We start from the raw sequence: 20,814 nt of genomic DNA on the forward strand, positions 1-20,814 counted from the left end.
ACAGCCCCCACTCCCTTAATCATTTGTACAAAAGCATCACTTAGGTTGCAGTGTAGCATGATCACAAAGACCGCAATTCATGGATCTTGAGTCTAGCAGGCCAACACCAAGGGAAGAACTCTGGGTCCCCACATCACAGTTCCATGGGAAAAAGTGGCTGGTTAAGTGAGAGGAAGGAGACAAGGAGACAGCCAAGCCCAGAAAATGTAAACAGCCATATGGTCAACATAATTTACTACAGGTCTCTGAAGTGTATATAAAACGTTTTAGTGCAACATCTTACAAATAGTTTTTCCTTTAAAAAACAAAAACAAATCAACAGCTCTCTACATCATGCACGGGTAGTTTTCTTACCCCATCTCTTTTTTTCTTTATCTTCAACATTTAACGCAGAGAAACCATTGTTTGAAAAGAATATGAAAACTTGCTACAGAAACACCCTGGTGAAAGAGGGTGTGGTTATATCCGTGTCCTGGAATGCGCCTAGCACAGTGTAGTTTTTCATAAATGCAACATTATAGACGTAGGTAAGTCCAGAGAGTCCAGCAGGTTTCCTCTCTTGAACTCAGAAGACTAGAGCTCCAGTAGACAACGTGCAATGAGGTCTTGCAGCCACTGGAGGGCACCATTACCATTCATCTGATACCACATTTCCATAGAAATGGCCAAAGAACGAAGGTCCTGGGGTTTTTTCATACAAAGCTCAAAAAGCTCAACCTTTGATGGTATCCCCAGCCCAATAGAAAAAACACAGAAAGCAATTATTAAAATACTGGCTTCGGTTTCTTATTTCCTTTCAATTTTCCTGCATTGCTTCACATATTTAATTACGCGCAGCACCTACTTTTCTACTGCTATGAACCAATTCAAACTGAAATCTTAGTCCTGGCCAGCCCTCTGGCATCTTTCCATTCAGACAAAGGAAAAGTCAGTCATCTTCCCTTGTTGATTCAGCCGAAAAATCAGAAGTCAGCAATTTCCACTGAAAGCCCACACCCCCTGAAATGAAGAAATAGGGCAAAAGACATTCTTTCTTCATGACTGAGCCAATTCGGTACCTCTAACATGTTGATGCAGCATAATAAATAGGAGTCAGCATAGTAGGCATCCGTGGGATTAAGGTGGCAGTGCCTACACACTGTCTCCTAGGAGAGAACTGGAGCATCGGGAAGAAAAGAGGCAGATTTGCCTTTTTCAGAAATGGCGGAGCAGCCAGCATCCACTTAACGGCCCACCCTGCCTGTGTACCTGCAGACCCCTGACCTGGATCCAAGCCCATGTGGCCTGGGAAATCCCACAGCCTTCCTTGGAGTCTGCACATTCTCAGGACTGGGCTCCATAGGAATCTCTCTGGTTAGACTTAGTTCTGGAATCCCAGGTGACTTTTTCCAAATGGAACTGGACCCCTTTCAGAATTCAAGATACAAGTTCCCAGGGGAAAGGAGAGGGCACACTTGGCCAGCAAAATATGGGGAAGCGAGGGTACAAAAACATCTTCACAGAGTGAGCACAAGGAATTACTTGCAACTGATGATGCTCCCTGGGGAGCTAGGCAACTGGCCCAACCTGTGATGACACTGGCCCTCGAGACATTAAAATTAAAAACCACCATAACAATCAACGTAAAACCACACAAAAAAAGATCTAAAAACGTAAGGGGGGAAAACCCCACAGATGACACTGCCTGCTGAGACTAAGTGAACAAAAAGGATTACCAAGGGCCATGTCTGGATCCCTCCGAGGCTGGCAGTCTTCTAACAGTGATGTGGGGAGAGGAAAAATGGTGAATGAGGAAGACTTCAATATCTCTGAGAAAAATCTCATTGGAAGGAAGAAGAAAAACCTAGTCCTCACACCTCCAGGGAGGTAGATACTCCTCAAGGCTCTTCAACCTCGGGCTCTGGAAGCCCCCTCCCATCCTTCACTGTGCTGGCCCAGGGCCTTCCATGGGGTATGCATGGTCACTGCTTCAGCCCCTGTGCTGAGCTCAGGGTGGTCACTGTGCTGGCCCAGGGCCCTCCATGGGGTATGCATGGCCACTGCTTCAGCCCCTGTGCTGAGCTCAGGGTGGTCCCGCTTCCAGGCTCACTGGAAACTTTCCCTCCAGTTTGGCAAAGTACCTGAAAACAAAAGCCACCTGCTCACAGTTATCAGCTGGAGCTGCCCATGCAGATGGATCAAACCAACAGCCAGCTGTTTTTCCTTCCTTGTCTAATCACTGGCTTTGATCAATGGGAGAGTCAGTAGCTGCCAAAAGCAGTGCCCTGCCCACTTCAGCTCAGAAAGTGTGTGCTGTTTGGAACTTCTGACCCATTCTCCAAGACAGTGTTCTTATTTTTTGGCAAGGTTGGGAGTGAGCCTTTTTTGCCTCCCTGACAGATAGGCTGGCTGGGCACCATCTACTCCTAATGGGGTTATGCAGGATTTCTCTTGCCCATATGCAGTCCTTTGAAGCAAAATTCAATGCTTTCATCTTGACTACAAAGTGGTTCCAACAACTCCAGCTGAGGGAAAAGATAAGATACAAATTGGGCCCACGCTCCACATATTTTTCAAGTCTCGTTAAGAAAGTAAAAAATGTTTGGGTGTATTTTGATCCACGAGTGGCATTTTCGAATGTGCAAAAACAAAAAGTCTTGGAAGAGATTCCTTGTTACTATAAAGTGGTCCTTCCTCTTGCCATCAGTTGTGTGTAAGAGAAATTCGTCCACAACATTATGGAATCCAAAAAGGGGTAAATGAAAGGAATTTAAAAATAGTACAGTACAAAGAATAAGAGCCCCCGTAACATCTATCTGGGAATACTAGAGAAATCGGTGAGTAGATGTGGCACCCGGAGCTACTCACTACATTACCAAAACCGAAAACTAGAAACCTATCATGGCAGGATCACGACATTTGGGCGCAAATAGCTAACCAACCAAGACCGCCACCTGGGGCAGTCCGTCTCTGTGACTGACCCCGAGCTCTGAACATTTCCCAAGTCTGACAGTTTTCTGCATCAGCACTCCAGCGTTTGGGTGCTGTCAACTGTCCAATCACAGAGCAAGAGGCAGCAAGGGCGGGCCTCAGCCCCTCCGTGGCCGACGTCCACTGTGTATCCCCCTTAGTCTATGGCTCCTGGGTGGATGCTGAGCACTGGGGGCTCCAGGCAAGTCGGGGAGTAGTTGAGATGTGGTTCTTTGATCCACAAGAGAGGCACCCCGTTCTTCCCGTCAGAGTTCTTGCTGGAGTTCCGGCTTTTGAAGCGTACCAGCAGGATGGTGATGATAAGGATGCCAAAGATAGGGAAAGGGTAGAAGAAGACGAAGTAGAAGAGTGCGTCGTTGGAGCAGATGAGCGACTGGAGGGTGGAACCTGAAAAGGACGTGAGGGAGATGGACAGTGAGCACTGAGAGCCTGGACAGTCCACACTTGCTCCTGAAGACCTCGCCAACCCAGCAGAAGCTACCGGGTGGCTCCCAAACCCACCTGCCTTTCCCCTGATACCACACAGGTATTCTCCGTGGGGAGAGTACCCTCATATTCTTTTTCTCATAACCACACCTCTTCCAATCCACAGCTGCAATTTCAAGTAACACAATGCTTCCACTTTCCATTGAGATCCATTACCTCTGCTTGGAAGGCCATATAATAAAATGGAGCTTATTGCTTGCAAACAACTGTGTCCAGGTCAGTAAAGAAGCTGACTCTGTTCACTCTAACCTCCTGTGGGGTTCTATTTTAAATGTCCCCTTGCACTCAGTTGTGCTACAACTTCCTTCTTAGAGAATCTAACAGTATCCCTTCCTGCCAGCTTCAGAGAGTAGTTGTACCAGAAAGGATGCCTGTTTGATTAACGTTAGCAATTAAAATGCCATTATGGACCATTCACAATGCCCAGTGTGTCTGCCTGCACAGACACACTTTCAGCTGGATATGGAACAGCAAGAAACCAGGCACCCTAGTGGAGGGACTGGATTAGACCTTGGTGGGAGGTGGCCTTGGAAAGTCTATGTTTTCTCTGTAAAATAAGGCTGCTGGATGATCCCTTTGCTCTACGAAGCTTCATAATCACGGAAGTCCACAAAGGGTGGCCTAACACCTTGTCTTTACTTCTGGACACTGGATTATTTAATAGACCATCAGGCAGGTTAGGCCTGAGTGAGGCTTTTTCTGTTGCCCCTTTCATTGCACAGTTGCTGCTCACTGGGACGATTAAGAAACACTAACAAATATTTACACTTATCAGATCTCAAAGGTATATGAAATTGCTGATAGTCAACCACTTTTGACCTACAAAAATCTCAATTTCATATGGTTCTATTTAATGCAGTACTTACAAGAGGTGACTGAGGCAAAGAAAGAGCTGACAAAACTCAAAGCCTCAAATCAAGATTATGGGGTAAAATGTTTTGAGTGAAAAGAAGTTGAAAATGCTAGCAAATTTCTTATTTCTGCAGGATAGGCTGATTCTACAATAGCAAACACTATTTTCAGTCTGATATATTCCATATTTTGACAGAAGGCCAATCAAAAGGGTGCCTCGTTAGAACAAATAATTCAGACCAGTAAGAATTTTCTGCAATCTTTGTTCAGAGTGAAAGATCCTCTGCATGATGAAAATTTCATTCTGGAACATTCTCCAGCAACAGGCCACAGCTTTGCTTCTCCCAACTCTCCTGTAACATCATTGCCTTTTGAGGCTGGTCCTTCCTTCTAACCATGCAAATTCCACCTAAACCTCCAAGTCGTCTTCTGAAATAAAACTGACCCAGAAAAAGAATGATTGAGAGTGAGGAAGTCAGGCTTCATTCTTTTCCTTTCTCTTAATGAGTCTGAAACACTTGCTATTTCACTAAAGAAAGACTAGGTTCAATATTCCAAAATGAAACAAAGTAATATCTAGCAATGTACTTGCACAATGAAATCTTACTAAAATAGACTCTGGTGGAGCATTAAGTTTATTACAAAGATTATTTGGTATATCACCACTTTAACTCTGATCCCCTTACTTTTTTCACATGGGCAATCGAGGGTCAATTACATATGTCAAATCCTGCCATATCTAAAATCCTGATACATACCCACGACAGTTAGGAAAGCTGCTTATTAACCCATAATCGAGTTCTTAATTTATCTTCTAGACAGTTGAAATCAATAGCCCACACCCTTCCTCTGTCATTAGTGAAACTCACTTGTGTCCAGAACTCGAATGCCAATGGGGGCAGACTCCTCCTCCGTTAGCCGGTACCACTCCTTCTGAGGGCTGGGCAGCCACTCCTCCACGTGACAGGAGTAGTTGCCTGTGTCATGGGGGCTGGCCTGCAGCACCGTGAGTCGGTAAAGCAGGGGAGAGAGCCTCTGGAAGCGAAGCCGGCCCTCCCAAGGACTGCCCTCTGGGCCGAAGACAGCGTCAGGGCCCACGCTCAGCAGTACCGTGCGCTCTGTCAGGTCATCTTCCTCCTCCCCTTCTTCCTCCTCCTCCTCTTCCTCCTCCTCTGCCTTCTTCTCCTCTAGTTCTTCCAGGCCAGGGCTGCCCCTCTTCCCTCTGGCTTTAGTCCTTAGGGAATACCAGGCCACAGCAAAGCGGGAGTCCTGGCTCGAACGAGACACAATGCTACAGTCCAGCTGAAAAGCTGCCTTCTCAGACACCGTGGCATTGGGGACCACTGTGTCTACCTGCAGGGCAGCATCTGTGGAGGGACAGGGGACAAAAAAGGGAAAAGAGGCTCATTTATTTGCTCTAAACAAACTAAATGTCCGTTGCTAACCACGTTATACTGTAGTAATATCCACACTGAGTCCTCTGCACTATTAGAAGGGCATATTGGCCGGGCTATCTGCAGAGCTGTGGAAAGAGTCAAGAAAAATGACCGGAGTACAGGACATTGTGTACTCTACATCACCACATGCAGAAAAATGTTTTCATGTGCATACACATCTGTTTATATTTGCAGAATTAAGAAGCTGGTAAAGTGGCTGTTTATGGGAATCCAGAGAGGAAGGAACAATTACATTTGCTGTAACCTCTTGCAGTGATTGAACAGTGTCCTCTGAAAATCCATGTCCACTTAGAACCTCAGAACGTGACCTTACTTGAAAAAAGAGTCTTTGCAGATGTAATTAACTAAGTAAGGACATGCTGGAGCAGGGTGGGCATTAAATCCAGGGACTGGTCTCATGGGACTAAATTGTTATACCCCTCCTTGCCAGATTCATCTGTTGAAGTTTTAAACCTCAAAGTGACTGGAAATAGGGCTTTTAGGAGATAATTAAGATTAAATGAGGTCATAAGGGTATGGCTCTAATAAGTTTGGTGGCCTTATAACAGAAAGAGATCTCTCTTTCCAGGTATAGGATGTGAGGCCACGTGAGCACAGAGCAAGAGGGCCATCTATCATCTACCAGCCAGGAAGGGGACCCTCACTAGGACACAAGTGTGCTGCACCCCAGTCTCAGACTCCAGCCTCCAGAACTGTGAGACATACATTTCTGTTGCCTATGTTACCCAGTCTGGTATTCTGTTATGACCACCAAGCAGACTAAGACAACTGGTGTCCTAATAAGAATAGGAGAGGACACAGAGAAGAGGCTATAAGACAATGAAGGAATGGACTGGGTGACACACCTACGCTATGACCCAGGAATGTCCAGGGCCACCAGACACCAGAAGGGGCAAGGGCAGTTTCTCCCCTAGAAAGCAGGGAGCATGGCTGTGAGGACACCCCTGCTTTTGAATTGCTGGCCTCTAAAACTGTGAAAGAATAAATTTCCTTCATTTTATGCAAAACAAACCCTCGGAGACTAATATATCCACTTAGGAACTCTTGAATTTAAACTGTGCATGGAGCTTCTTGATAAAGCCACAGTGAGCCCAAGGAGACAAACACACTGCCAAGGATGGAAGCCAATACCTGACCACAGGCCGCAAGGGCCCCTTCTCCTGGGCATCGGCCTCACAGAGGGTGTGCATGGGGAGTGCCCTCCCAGCTCAGGTGGAGACGGAATCATCAAGGAGGTGCCCCAGGCTGGTGAACCACGCCTTGGACGCCACAGGTCAGGCTCTCATCTGGGTGCTTGTTGTCTTTTTTTTTTTTTCTTTGACTAGCTCTGGAAGGTTCTGAACAAATAATTCATTTCCTAGCTTCTAAAAGGCCTCCCTTTGGCTCTGTTTATGAAATGTTCATGAAAGATGTTGACGTAACATCTACAGAAGTAGACGCCAAATGGGATTCTACTTGGATGAAAACCAAAAGGAGTATTTCCCAAATAATGTCCTGAGCTTTCAATGAATAGGCTCAACGTCACTTGCAGGTGAACACAAAGCTAGGCTTCCTACTGCTTCTGTGGGGCTCTGCCAGGCCCCTCCAAATCATCCTGGTCCATCTGGAATTTCAGTGTGCACTATGAGTACACAAAGGTTTAGGAAATGGCTACAGGTGTGGGCACAGTGCATTGGCCCAGATCTTAGGGAGGAGAAAGTGCTTGGGAACAGAAGCCAGCAGGGTAGAGAATATCAGTCCACAGGTGACTCAAACTCACACAGCTCAGCAGTTTCTTTCCAGAGAGGACAGCTGATGTGTAATCCCAGAGATATTAGAAAGCTATGCCCCAGACCAAGGGGTGCCTCTGGAGTTTCCTGCCCTCCAGCATACAACACGGCATTCCAAAGCTCTGAGTAACCACATGGTGTCAAAGGAGGTGGCGATGTGTGGCTGGAGCCCATCATAGCAAGGTGGTCAGGTACAAAGAGACCATCAGGCATTTAATTCCCTCAGGTCCTCATCCCCATTTACGCCCCCTTGCTATCTTCTCCTTTGCTTGCCATGTTTCCCGATCCGTTTGAATACTGCACATTAATGACTCAATACAAGTTTCTGGAATGAAGTTAACTTTTGACCTTTCTACAACTTCCCTCCCCTTAATGTGCTTCTCTACCAGTTTAGCTCCCTGTGTCTGTCCCCTTCTAAAACAGGCCAACCCTTCCCCTCATGTCGACTGCTACACTTTCCCAAGGACATGACACAAGAGAGCAGTTTATCTCAGCCTGTCCCCTCCATTCAAGCCCTCTGCTCCCTGGCTATCACCTTGACCTCCTCCTCTGGCCTGTGTGTGATGAATGTGATCTTCCCTCCTCCCCAGTTCTGCAAGGCGAACACAGTGACCGACCTCCTGAACAACCACCCCACTGAGAGCAGCCACCTTTACTTCACAGATCCCATGCCATAGAGTATGACAGGCTCTAAGCCCCCAAAGCCATTGTGAACCCAGTTCTCAGAGCTGTATCATTTCAAGTCTTCCAGATGTGCAACATACAGCTCAGAATGAGCCTTTGGAGTATAGCTTCATGATGAATGTCGCACAGCAACAGAAACAGTGGCTATGAACAGCATTCTAGAACAGAGGAAAATGATCACCCAAATGTTGAGAGGGTAGAAGAAACACTGCTGAAGACAGTCAGATCCTGATGTCATTCAGAGCCAAGAGTCAGTGAGGATACGAAGACGTGAGGCAAAGACTAAAACCCACCCACCTACCCAGAAAAACAAAAGTACATAGTAGGTACTCACAAGTAATAAGGTTATAGGTAACTTTTCCACACTGTTATGTTTTCAGTATGTTTTGTAATTAGCATAACATACACAATCAGGGACAGTTGGGATGAAGGAAGGAAGGTGGGTCTAGGCGAGCCCATTTGCAGGGTCACAGGTTTAAGGGCTGTGCTGGTAGCACACAATGTGGCAGAAGGCAAGCAGGTGGGCTCCCCTCTGCTCTTCTCAGCTGCACTGCAATTCCTTTCTGGCTTCATTTTCCCTGTCAGTAAAATCTACCAGGCAGGGTTGTTAGGATGACTGAACACAAATTTCCTAACTGGGCAGGGTACACCTCATACTCAAGAAATGTCTGCCTCCTCCAGTCTACCCAGGGGCTTCAGTACAGTGATTTGCAAAATGGGTGGCAGCTGAGGGAGAAGGGCATTCAGTTGCCATTCTCTACAATCTCACCTTCAGGAAAGACAAGCCTCTAGACAAGGAAAATGCAGAAAACCATAAAAAAAAAAAAAAAAAAAAAAAAAAACTCAAAGGAAAATGTGACTCAAGTAGAGGTGATTTCCTCTCCAGCTTAGGGAAGACACAGGCAAGTGAGAAAATGCTCCTGTCCTGTAACAAAGGTACTTCACCTCCCTGAAGCATGTTCCCTGACAGATGGGAACAGCAGAATCACGAGGCTCCTATGTGCCACCAAGGGAGAGAGCAGCTCAACCCAGACATGAAAACCCGACCAAGACTTCCAACAGGACCAAATCACAGATGGGAATGTCAGTGCCCAGACAACACGAGGTGCTCACACTGACAGAGGTCACGAGCCATTTCTACTCCATGCCCTTGTGGGAACTGTTGATTTTTTGCTTTGATATGGATGAATGATGTTGTACAGTGTTGCAAAAGACACAGGGAATCTGCACATCTTAGCTTTAATTATGTGTTTAAGTGTGTGACGATTATTATACCCAGTAATTATATGTGTTTAGGTATTTTAGAAATAGCAATAGAGACAAGAAAAGCAAAAGGTCACATAGAATAGTCATTAGAACCAATAAAATTATTAGGATGTGAGAATGGAGGCTGCAGGTAGTTATAGATTTCTATTTAAAGAAACAATTCCTTTCTACTTCAAATCTACCAGCTTAACTTTTTGAACCACATGGCTATTGTTTTAAAAATATTTTCATGATATCAACCACTTATCCAAATGTGAATGTATATTTTCTAATTATATAATCTGTAATAATGAATTGCCATTTCATTCTAATTAAGAAATCAAATCACCTTAGGCCAAAGGCAGATGTGCAATTTTCCATTCACAAGAAAAAAAAAATTTGAGACAATCTTGAATACAAATGTATAATGTAAACGTGCATATACTTAACTGCATGCAATTTAACAATAAACTAATCTTATTTATCATATAAAATATTATATTTAAAGGGGAAACTTCAAAGGGAGTAGAGGGTGGGGACACAGCCCTCACCTGGTCGCATGACGGTAACTGCTGTCTGTCCGGCGGTGTCCTCGGCTCTCTTGTACCACAGGCCGCTGGGGCTGGGCAGCCACTCCTCCACGCGGCAGCTGTAGGTCCCGCTGTCCTGCACAGCCACGTTCTGTATGAAGAGTCGGTACACACCGGGGGAAGGGCTCTCCAGATGCAGCCGTCCCTGCAGGTTGTTTTTGGCTGCCTGCTCTCCGTAGTGGAAGGTGGCCTCGCGGCTCAGGCGGGCCACAGTCTCCCGCTCAGGGTGATTGGGCTTCCACACAAACCACTCCACCATCAGCTGCGAGGTCACACTGGTGCGGTTCAGGACTACGCACTCCAGCTGCACCTGCCGGGTCTCCAGAACCGACAGGTTCCCGTGGGCTTGGCTGAGCCTCAGGCGGCTATCTGATCAGAGGAAAGAGATGTCACCACACAGCACCCTCTCCAAGGAGAGGTGAAGGCGTGCCTTCCAAGTATCCAAGAGCAGCTCACACTCCCTTGGCAGATACCATTCTCAGGCAGGGTCCTCTAAACACTGAGCCTCTGGATCACATATACAAAGGACCTGAATTTCCAGGACTCCAGTGTTCCAGAAGCAGCTGCCCCCAGTATATCACCTTTCCTTGTGGGTTCAGATGCTTGGGGGAGAACCAACAGAAGCTGCAGAAGACCACACATCCACAGGATCACAGAGGGTGCCGCTGACTGACAGGGTGGCTGGGAAGGGGCAGGCAAGGGCCCGGGGAGAACCCCTCTTGCACAAGAGTCAACCTTGGAAACTGACCAGATGATGGCTAGAATGTGCTGGGTGTCAACCCTAAAAGGCTGCAGAAGAAACCCAGCTTAATACGCTCATGTGCTGGCCCTCAGAATCGCCTCCCTCTCGAGGTGGGAAGAGAACTGATCTGACATCGGTAAAGAAAAGATTGATACTGATGGTTTGAAAGCTCACTAACGAGATCCTCCTCCGGTGAAAAAGTGTCATTAACAATGGCACACACTGATAGCAGGCCTGTAATTTCATAAAGGGCCCTAATGAGCTTCCCTGGACCAGAGGGATCTAAAAGCTGTGGCACTGTAAACACACAGAGGCACCTGGGGAGCAACCCTCCAGTGACGGGGGAGGGGGGGTGCCTGTCACTGTCACTCATTACTCTGTACTTCAGTGTGGTCTGAATGTTTTACAGTGCTCAGGATTACTGTTTTAATTTAAAAGTTAAAAAAGAAAACAGAAAATACAATTGAAATAGCCGGTTTCCCAAAAACATACACATAAGAAGATGTTAACTCTGACTATCTTTGGGTTGCAAAATTATTTTTTTCATTGTGGGATTTTGTTTGTTTGTTTACTTTGTATTTTCCAAAAGCTCTGTAAATATATACTTTCTAAATAGGAAAAAAAAGAAAAGAAAAATAAACAGAAATTAACCCAAAATCTCAGTTGAAAGGTGGGAGAGAAGCTGCTTTAATCTGTGTCCTGTGAGTTTGCTGCCAATAGTGTGAAAACTCCCTGTGACAGAGATGTCACTAAATGTGTTGACAGGAATCCATGTGGTCCTTTAGCACTGTCCTGCTTAGCTTGACTCAGCCTTAGATGGGGGTACTCCCTTGATAAATTTAGAAGCCACCAAGAGTCCTGGTTTCAGAATAAATGAGGAAAGGGAAAGGATGTGGTGGCTGGAGAGGAAGGGCAGAGGACGGAGGTGATGTTCTGGCAAATGGAGAGAAGAGGGAACCAAGAGCACATTGTTGGCCCAAGGACAGGTCTGCAGTCAGGATGTAGGTCACTGGACCACTGCAGAGCAGGGCCTCCTGGTAGCGCATCAGCACAAGGCTCGCACAGGATGCACGGCAGCCTGGGGAAAGTGGGCAACAGCCCTCCTGCATCCAGCACAGGCTGGGCCACACTGCAACTTTTGTGTCTGGTCCCACAGGCTTCTACTCCACAAATATGTACTGAGGCCTCCTGGGAGTCAAGCCCAAGTCCCTGGGCTCATTCAGAGAGCTTCAGTGCTCATGGAAAAAGACACACAACAAATACATATGTGTGTACATGAATGTGTAAATAATGAATAAGTAATACACAGTAGCTGGTAATGAATGAATATAAGCACAAACATGAGTAAGTGCTTCATAATTACTTACCTGTGAATAAGTAAACGAACAGAATGCCAGAAGCTGACACGTACTATAAAGGGAAAGCAAAAGACGTCTAGGGTGCGCTTTAAGTTAAAATGAGTTAAAACCTCTCAGGGGAAGAGTGAAACAGCAAGTATCTATGGCCCACTTGTTCCATGCTGAGAGAGTAGCACATCCAAAGGCCCTGTGTTATTTAAGGAAACCAGGCATTTGTTCCTGATTCAACCAATATTTACTAAGGATGCCATGCTAGTGGCTGAAGATAAAACAACAGCCCTGTCTTTAGTGTGTACACTGCAGTAGAGGGGAAATGCAGGTAATTATTACACCATGTGTTTTGTAAGGCACCCCTAGTGATATAGTAGAAACCAGAGCAGACTTCCTGGAGGAGGTGCTGAGTGAAGTCTTGGGGATGCAGTGAAGACAGGGGAGAAGCAGCAGGAGAGCCGCACTCCAGAAAGAGGGGACAGCCTCAGCAAAGGCACGGAGGCGGGACTCAGGGTGGCAGCACAGCCTGAAGTTCCCACGGCCCTTCAGGAGGCACAGGGAGTGACAACAGACTGTGGGGCGTGTGGGAAGGAGGGATGAAGAGGGTCCTAGAACCACACCATGTGCCAGAGGTTGAAGGGGCTCCTTAACCAACAGAGGTGGAGACAAGAGGGGCACAGCCTTCCTGCAGAAGGAAACGACCCAAGTTTACCTTGGGTTGTTCTAGGGACAAATCTAAAACCTGAGTGGGAAACTACTGGAAAGCAGTCTTTAACCATCAGGGCTGCCCCAAAGTGGAGACGAGGCTTCCAAAGGCAGTCAGTCCCCTCTCCTAGGTGCGAGGCAGGGGTCCGACACCGCCTGTCAGGGGGCAGGCTAAGGGCTCCACCCTAGGGCTGAGAGGGGGCTGAGGGCTGACTTGGTCTGGAGGTAGGAAAGTCCTGCCTGGGTTGGGCTAGGAGGTCAGGAAGAAGAGGAGCCAGCTGAGGAAACCCAGGAAACGCTTCTAGGCAGGAACTGTGGTACGGAGTCACTGCTAGCCCAAAATCCAAGGTGCAGACCACAAATGCAGAAAGAGATCCAGTACTTGCCCTAGAATCTGCAGCCATATTTTATGGACTCAGCCACCCCTCCACATCCCCAGTGAAACTGGCAACTGTAGGAGCAGAGTCAAGGATGCTCTATGAGTCTGCATCCAAAACAGGGCCTACCACATAGAGTGGAAGGACCCCCAGGCACCAGCACGATGGTCTGTGTACCAGTGCTCACTCTGGACCACGTCACCAGGGCCCCACAGAGGCCTGCCTGGCCCCAGGCAGCCTCCATCCTCACCTGGCTGCTTCACAGTGACTTCTGTGCGTCCTGAAACCTCCTCAGCCAGCTTGTACCAGGCATAGTTGGGGCTCAGCAGCCACTCCTCCACGTGGCAGTAGTAGCTGCCGCTGTCACTGACCTCCGCTCTCTGGACAGTGAGGCTGAACAGGCCCCCGGACACGTGCCTCTCGAACTGCAGCCTGGCTCTCAGGCCCTCCTCCTCAGCGTAGGTGCCATACTCAAAGGCGGAGCTGTGGGTGGTCTTGAGGATGAGCTTGCCGTCTGCATCCGAGGGCTTGTGGACGTACCAGAGCACAGCGAAGTGCGAGTTCTGGCTGGTCTGGGACTTGACGGAGCAGTTCAACTGAATGGGCCTGTTCTCCACCAGGGTGAGGGTTCTCTTTGACTTGCTCACCTGCAGCTTTGTCACTGTGAAGGAAGGGGAGCCGTTCAGAAGAAGTACCACACGCTGTCCTGGAAACGTGGCCCATTCTAAACCTCAGGTCCAGGCTCAGGGCCTAGCTCTGTCCAGCACTGCTCCTGGAGACTTCCACTAACAGGCTTCCTCCAAAACAAGGTCAGTGTGAGGACAGCCCTCTATCCACTTCTCCTGCCATACCCTGAACTAGACATTTACCACCTCTCCCTGTGGCTCCCCCTACCATCCAGGACCATGTAGCTAAAACACAAACCTGACCACATCCTGTCTCTGTTTATGAAGCTTAATGGCTCCCAAATGCCTAGATGTTCTAAAGAAAATAATTCCTTTTCCCAGGCAAAGCCCCTTTAAGACCTGGTCTCTGTCCAGCTATCCTGACTCATGGCCACAACCACAACCTGGCCCCAAGCACCCTCCATGGTCCCGTACAGTATCCCCCTGAGCTCTGGGGTCTATCCTCTCTGCCTGTCTCCTCAGCCACATTCCCACACTGATCCTTCTCCACCCATCCTCTGGCCCCCCTTCCTCCTTCCTGTCCCACCTCCACCTGGGTAGGTGCCCTTCCTTAGTACTCTCTACAGATCCCAGGTTGTTTTTCTTCCATCTCTCTTCCTCCCTAGACTGTGAGCCCCCGAGGGGATAGACCAAGTTTTTTCCACTCAACCAGCCAATATTTGTGAGCACTCACTGTTTCCCACAGGCTGCTAAGTGCTGGGGATCCCCTGAAGGACAAGACGAAGTTCCAGTCCCACAGAGTTCTGCTAGTGGACGTCCTCATCACCACACCTAAGAGCCTAGCACAGTGCCCAGCCTTCAGAAAGTGCTCAAAGTGTTTGCTGAAATGTGTGTGGGTGGGTGAGAGAATGAGAATGTTCTGGAAAAACGTGGTAGCAGACAATGAGAGGGTGCTGCGGGGGACCTTTGTGGGGTAGGGTGGTAGAGAAGGCTGGGAAGATGACAGCAGCGAGGTAGAACAGAGCCAACTCCAGTCTCCCCTTCCCCTGCTCCGAAAACAGCAGGGAGGCCAGACTCCAGAGTGCCACCCTAGCTGCTAATTAATGACGATGTTCACATTTTAGGTGGCAAGAAGCCAGTGCCTAACAAAATATATCTTATGAAGGTAATGTGAGATCTCACCCACTCCATCATGATTATACTTGGCTTTGATTTCTCCTACCCACCTTCCTCCCCCCTACTGAAAAGAAACAATTCTAAGTTTCTCTTAGGGAACTGGGAGTAAAAGCATCATTCTGTCCCACTCCTCTCTACATTTCTTTACACTTCGAGTTTTGGTCACTTGCCAGCTGAGAGAAAAACCCGCGGCAAGGTACAGACCCAACACAGGAGAGCAGCCAGTGTCTCTTCCAACTGGGTTGCTTAGCCTGGAGGGAAGGAGCAGGGCAGATCTGCCCTGGCCAGTCTCCAGCACCCTGCTGGGCAAGCTCTTGTTTCTCAAGGCCAGAGTCCAGCTGCAGGAGCAGCAAGCACAACCAGACACAGAACTGAGTTGGTGTGACCCTGGGGTTCTCTGCCAGTCCTAGTCAGCACTAAATATGCAAAGACGTGGCAAGGGTAGAGTCCCTTGTGTCAAGGAACCAAAAGCCATAAATCATCCCTTGGCCCCCTGGTACTGCACAGACATAGTCCTGAATGGATGGGAAGTGTTAATGAGTCAAGGTGCGGTAGTATCCCACACCCAGCACGGTTACTGCAACAGCATCTCTGAGGACACACTCCTGGTGCTAAGTCAGACTTTCTCTTTATGCAAGGATGTGGAATTCACACACTTACAGACAAGCCACCAAAACACACCAAGCACCAACTTGAGAGAAATCCCATGTCCCGTGGTCCCATCTTTTTTGTTAACAAGTCTAGGCTTCTGCTTTCTCCCTTCTTCAAAAATTCCCTAGGGCATGCTGGGAATTCAGGGAAGGGTTTACGATGAAGCTCCCCAGGCCTGGAAACTGGACTAGCACTGGCTCACCAGTTGACTTTTCAGAGGGGATTCCTACAGTGCTTGAAGCGACTGGCTCCCTTTTCTTTCCTTTCCTACCCAATTTGCCGCACACGAATGATATCTCTATCAGTGCAAATGACACCACCTGAATTATCTGGTTCTTGGCCAAAAAAAAAGTGGGTTGTTCAGTATAGAGTAGAAAGAGCTTTAAAATGTATTATTAATTGGGGCCAGATTATTTTTGCAACTGTTACTAAGGAAACCTCCATTGCCATAGTAACTGCATATGTTAAACTGAAATCCTATGACTAAACTTCAATTTGGTCACGTGGTCTGAGATCGAGAATCCAAGGAAGAGAAATGTTTCAAAGCATTTCCATTTTTTTTTCCCCTTCCCATGTCAAAATATTGTGAAGTGTTGAGAGGCTTGAAAAAGAGAGGTACTTTTGAAATTGGGTGCGTGCCTGACAGGTGGGCAAGGGGGCAGCTCTTATCCTACACTTCTGAATTTCCTCCCACATCTCAAGGGCAGGGAGGACCTTTCCTGAAACCCAGGGGAGACTGGAGGCTCCACAGCTAATTAGCAAGTACTCACATGCCCTGTCATAGCACTGCCCTGGGCAGTGAGCAGTCTATGCCTCACCTCCCTCCACAGTTAAGAGAGCCCAGACCCCTTAAGGCCGGAAGGTATTTCCTTCTGCAAAATGAGAGCAATAATAGCAGTCTAGCTCATTAGGAGCACTGTACAGATTAAAAGTAATAGTCTACATAAAGAGCTTAGCACAAGGCCCAGTATATACAAACAGTACATTTTTAGATATTCTCATTCCCTTTTGGTTTCCGTGCCTAGTGCCATGTTCAAAGCTCAACGTTAGATGGAAACTGTCAAACCTCTGTAGTACCTGTACTTCTGAAAGTGCTGCCATAGAACAGCAGCAAGAAATCAAGTGGGAGCTTGTCAGAAATGCAGACTCTTAGGCCTGCTAAGTCAGAATCCACATTTTAAACAAGATCCCACAGTGATCCAGACATGTCTGAAAGCCTGAGAAACCCTGGGCTTGGCTGTGTTCATGTATGGATTTAGTGAAGCAATAAATGCAGAACTGAAAGATGCTCAGGACCGAAGTTTGGTTAATCCCCAACACTGAATTAGCAGGAGGAAAAAAGAACCCAACAAGAGGCAGGAAGAAGGGCCAGGGTGGCTGGCAGCAATGCCCCACCCACAAGAGAACACACCAGCTCATTCCAGCAGCTGCCTGGTTGGGCAGCTCCCATCATTTGCAGGAATGGCCCTTGCTTTCTGCAGCTGGACATTTCCTCCCCAGGCTTCGTGGAGACTCTGTTTTTGGTAGTAAATGAAAGGATGCTGTGCTATGAGCCAGGATGGGATGGTATCAAGGTGACGGACAGGAGAGAAGAGGTACAGGCAGCAAGAAACAGCTGTTGCCTCATCAGTCAGCCTCTCTACCCTGGAACTGTGTTTGTGTATGCTGTTCTTACACAAAACTTATTCACCCTATCCATAAAGGATTCCCATAAACCCCACCCCAGTTGTTACATGATGCCTTACACTGAAGGTTATTTTTTAAAGGTCTTCTCTTCCTGCAAAATATCTAGAAAACAAAAGGGCAAGGACTATATAACTCAATCATTGCTAAACAAATTAACAAATGGATGATTGAATAAAAATGGGATTAATCTTTTTAAAGAAGGGTTATTAATGCTGACTATGATGGGAGGGAGAGAACACTTCAAAAAGTTGTGACCTCGACTACTTGGTTCTGGGAAACGAATGAGCGGGTGTTCATCAGGTGGAGAAGGAAAGTGAAAGGGCACCTGAGAAGGTGACGGCACCACTGTGCACTGTTTTCAGGGAAGGGCAAGCAGTCAGGCGTGGTGAGTAAGGTGAGCTTCGGACAGGCTGTGAGGGACCAAGCACTAGTACTCCATCCTGACTACCTGTGGCTCTCAGGCCAAGATCTCTGCGTCTGCAGCGCAGATCAGCAGAGATTATCTGGAACTCATTAGAACCGATTGGGTCAGAAACTCAGGGTACGGCCCAGCAACCTGTGGGCCTCCAGACCTAGCCACAGCCAGAGATCTTCCTAAGTGGCAAGTGGAAATAGTCATTCCCCAGGAAAGAGCCTGCCTCAACTCACCACCCCACAGTCCCCAACACCAGTTCTCAACAGAGCAGCCAATGTCCCCAAGCATCATGAAAATCTGGAGGCCTGTCTTGGCTGTCAAATTGATTTGAAAATATTTAATGGACAGAAGTCAACAATAGATGTTTTGGGAAAACTACATAATATAGTTTTGTCTTGTATCCTATGTGACTTTCAAATGACACTCACATGGGTACAAAGTGTGTCACTGAGCCTAGAACTTACTTTGATTTTACTAAAAGTACAATACCTTTTTCTTCATGTTTTTAATAAATGCCAGGTCAATCAAGAGAGGCTTTTCCTGTTTCCTTCAGAATTGCCTGGGGATTCAGAAACTTGCTTGGGGTACAGATCTGTGATAGTGACTGTCACTCTGCATTTAGGGGTGACAGTCACAGTGCCTCTGCCAGCTGTAGCAGTGATGGTTAGTGTGCCTCCTAGTGTCACTGTCCCTGAGCACTTACATGCTGAAGCACATTGTTTTTTTTTTTTTAAACTATGAACTACTTTTTAAAAAAAAATCCTCCTCTATCCCACCATTAGGGTAATATAACAATTTCTAAAGGTTATGTGATAAGAAATGTTATATTGTCTATATGTTTCATTCCAGGGCAGTAAAGAGAATATTACAAATTGTTATTGAAAAGGAGTATATGATCTGCATATGATCTAAAGTTCTAATTACTCAGTTCCATGTATTCTTATTTATTTAACACACTTTCTTATAGTCCTTTCTTTGTGCTGAGCACTATTCTAAGTATTTTATAAATAGTACCTATCTTCTAGTCCTATGAAATAAATATTATTACCCCCAATTTTACAAAGATGCTTGTCCATGGTCACACAGCCAGTTATGTGGCAGAGGTGGAATTCCAGCCGAGGTCATGTGGTCTGTGTTTGCTTTTCACTATTACACATGGTGACCTCCATGCTCCACTGTGACCATCCCCTGTGCTGGCTCTGCCACCACACCAGTAAGCCTTACTGCACTCCTGTGTTCCCAGCCTGCTGCCTCCTCCAGGCAGCCCACAGAGCAGCAGCTGTGACAATGCATCTCTGCAGCCTAGCTCCCAGCAGGGAACCTGCACAGATGCTTGGAGAGGTAGGAGGCAGAGCTGGATAAAGGGAAAGTAGCATGCGTTTGGATGGAGTAAGAGTTAAATAGGGGAAATCCAGACACACTCTACCTTGCTTTACCTGTCTACAGAGGGACGAGTGATCCTTTCTGGTTGACACCAACAACAAGCATGCCTGGTGTGAGCATGACAAGGCCTGAGGCCCAGGGAGAGGGCTGGGGCTCCTCCTAGGGCTCCTATCCTCATGCTCACTCTGTCTCTATGCAGATAACAGGCACAAGCCACAGGGAACTGAAGGAGAACCCCAGGCTTCCCTGAAAGAAAGCGGGGGCCACGCTGGGGAGGGATAGGACAGCTAGCCCCCCACTACGCTGTGATAATGAGAGCCAGTGTTTACATGGCCTGGACTCCTAGAATCAAAGAAAAAGCCCTCAGCTAACCCAATCTGCCAGGTCAGCAATAAGAAATAGAAGAAAACAGATTTGGCAACATCCAGAGGGTATTAAATATTCATCCTGACTACCCATCAGTAAAATCCCTGCAGAATACACCTACTGACGAGTCGGCTTTCTACCACCGGAGGCTGTCCTCCTGGAAGCCTGTTTATTGCTTTGTCGATTTTAATGTGCAATGTTTAATAGCCAGGCCAAGATATGGTCGTAAACATTTGGAAAAATGAGGGCTGACATTTCCCTTATTGCTTCTGTATTTAGCAATGTGTAATTGGAAGGTATTTTTGGAGCTAAAGAAAATCAGAAGGAAGTAAGGTGATGCTTCACAATTAAAAGAGATAAGAACTGATTAAGAATTAAGTACAGAGTATGCTAACCTGGCTAAAAGTCTTGCCTAAATGCCCTGTGGGGATCACACTATATGATCAATGGGAATAAGACTGAGCTCAATCAGCAACAAAAAGGAAGGGAGGGAAGCCTTCACTCCCTAAAGACTTCCTTGAGGATGTGCCCAGGGATCAGTGTGCCAAGGGACAGGCAGTAAAAGAGCCACAGTAAGTCGACCAACCCAAGGCTTGGATGAATCAAATACCCGTGATGTGGTCAGGATCAGCAGGTGGCTCTGGCAGGGACCAGCGGAGGCACAGGCCACACAGCCTTGCTGGGGGAAATGACAACACAGCAGTGAAGTCAATGACAAATGGACCAACCTGAGTCAGTCACCAGCCCCTGGGGTTTCTACTGATTCTCTTAGAATAAAAATATTCAACAGAATATCCTTTAAAGGTGAGGGCAAAGGACAGGAAACATTTCTATGGAAGATGCCAGATAAGGGCCAAGAATTCATGTTTTGGGGGGCAAGGTAGGCTGGGACAGTGGAAGGAAGGGAGGCCAGCACTGTTTGGGGGATCTGAAATCACCAAGCTTTAGAGCCACCTTGTGGCAGAGTGAGAAGAAACAAAGGAGCTTGAAGAGGCACAAATTAAAACTTTGCCTTTAGCAACCTGTGTCATGAGGAAGCTCTGTGAGTGCTTTGTGATCACCCCCCAACTTCTACAAAACAAATTTAAGGGTGGAGAAATCACGATAGTAAACCAGAGAGAGGAGATATTAAATAGAAGTACATGGTGCTAGGGTGTAGCTCAGTGGTAGAGTATATGCCTGTCACACACAGTCCTGGGTTCCAGCCCCAGCATGTGTGTATGGGGCATGCAGGCACAACGCTCCCCGCCCCACACACACATACAGAGTACATGGTGCCAAAGGA

At 47.2% G+C, this 20,814-nt stretch overlaps 1 protein-coding gene across 2 annotated transcripts in view; it reads right to left on the bottom strand.

Annotated features, from left to right (window-relative positions):
* Positions 1 to 217: 217 nt before the first annotated feature.
* IGSF3 (immunoglobulin superfamily member 3) overlaps positions 218 to 20,814 on the bottom strand; it is a 96,193-nt gene continuing 75,596 nt past the window's right edge. For both annotated transcript variants that reach the window (XM_079117173.1, XM_079117172.1), the window contains 4 exons: positions 13,477 to 13,887; positions 10,015 to 10,422; positions 5,178 to 5,675; positions 218 to 3,357 (listed from right to left, as the gene is read on the bottom strand). In XM_079117173.1, the coding sequence (XP_078973299.1) occupies positions 3,107 to 3,357; positions 5,178 to 5,675; positions 10,015 to 10,422; positions 13,477 to 13,887 (1,568 nt within the window). In that variant the 3' untranslated portion in view covers positions 218 to 3,106. The remainder of the gene's footprint in view (positions 3,358 to 5,177; positions 5,676 to 10,014; positions 10,423 to 13,476; positions 13,888 to 20,814) is intronic.

Source organism: Sciurus vulgaris (assembly GCF_902686455.1).
Source record: "Sciurus vulgaris genome assembly, chromosome: 1".
NCBI classification, from domain to species: domain Eukaryota; kingdom Metazoa; phylum Chordata; class Mammalia; order Rodentia; family Sciuridae; genus Sciurus; species Sciurus vulgaris.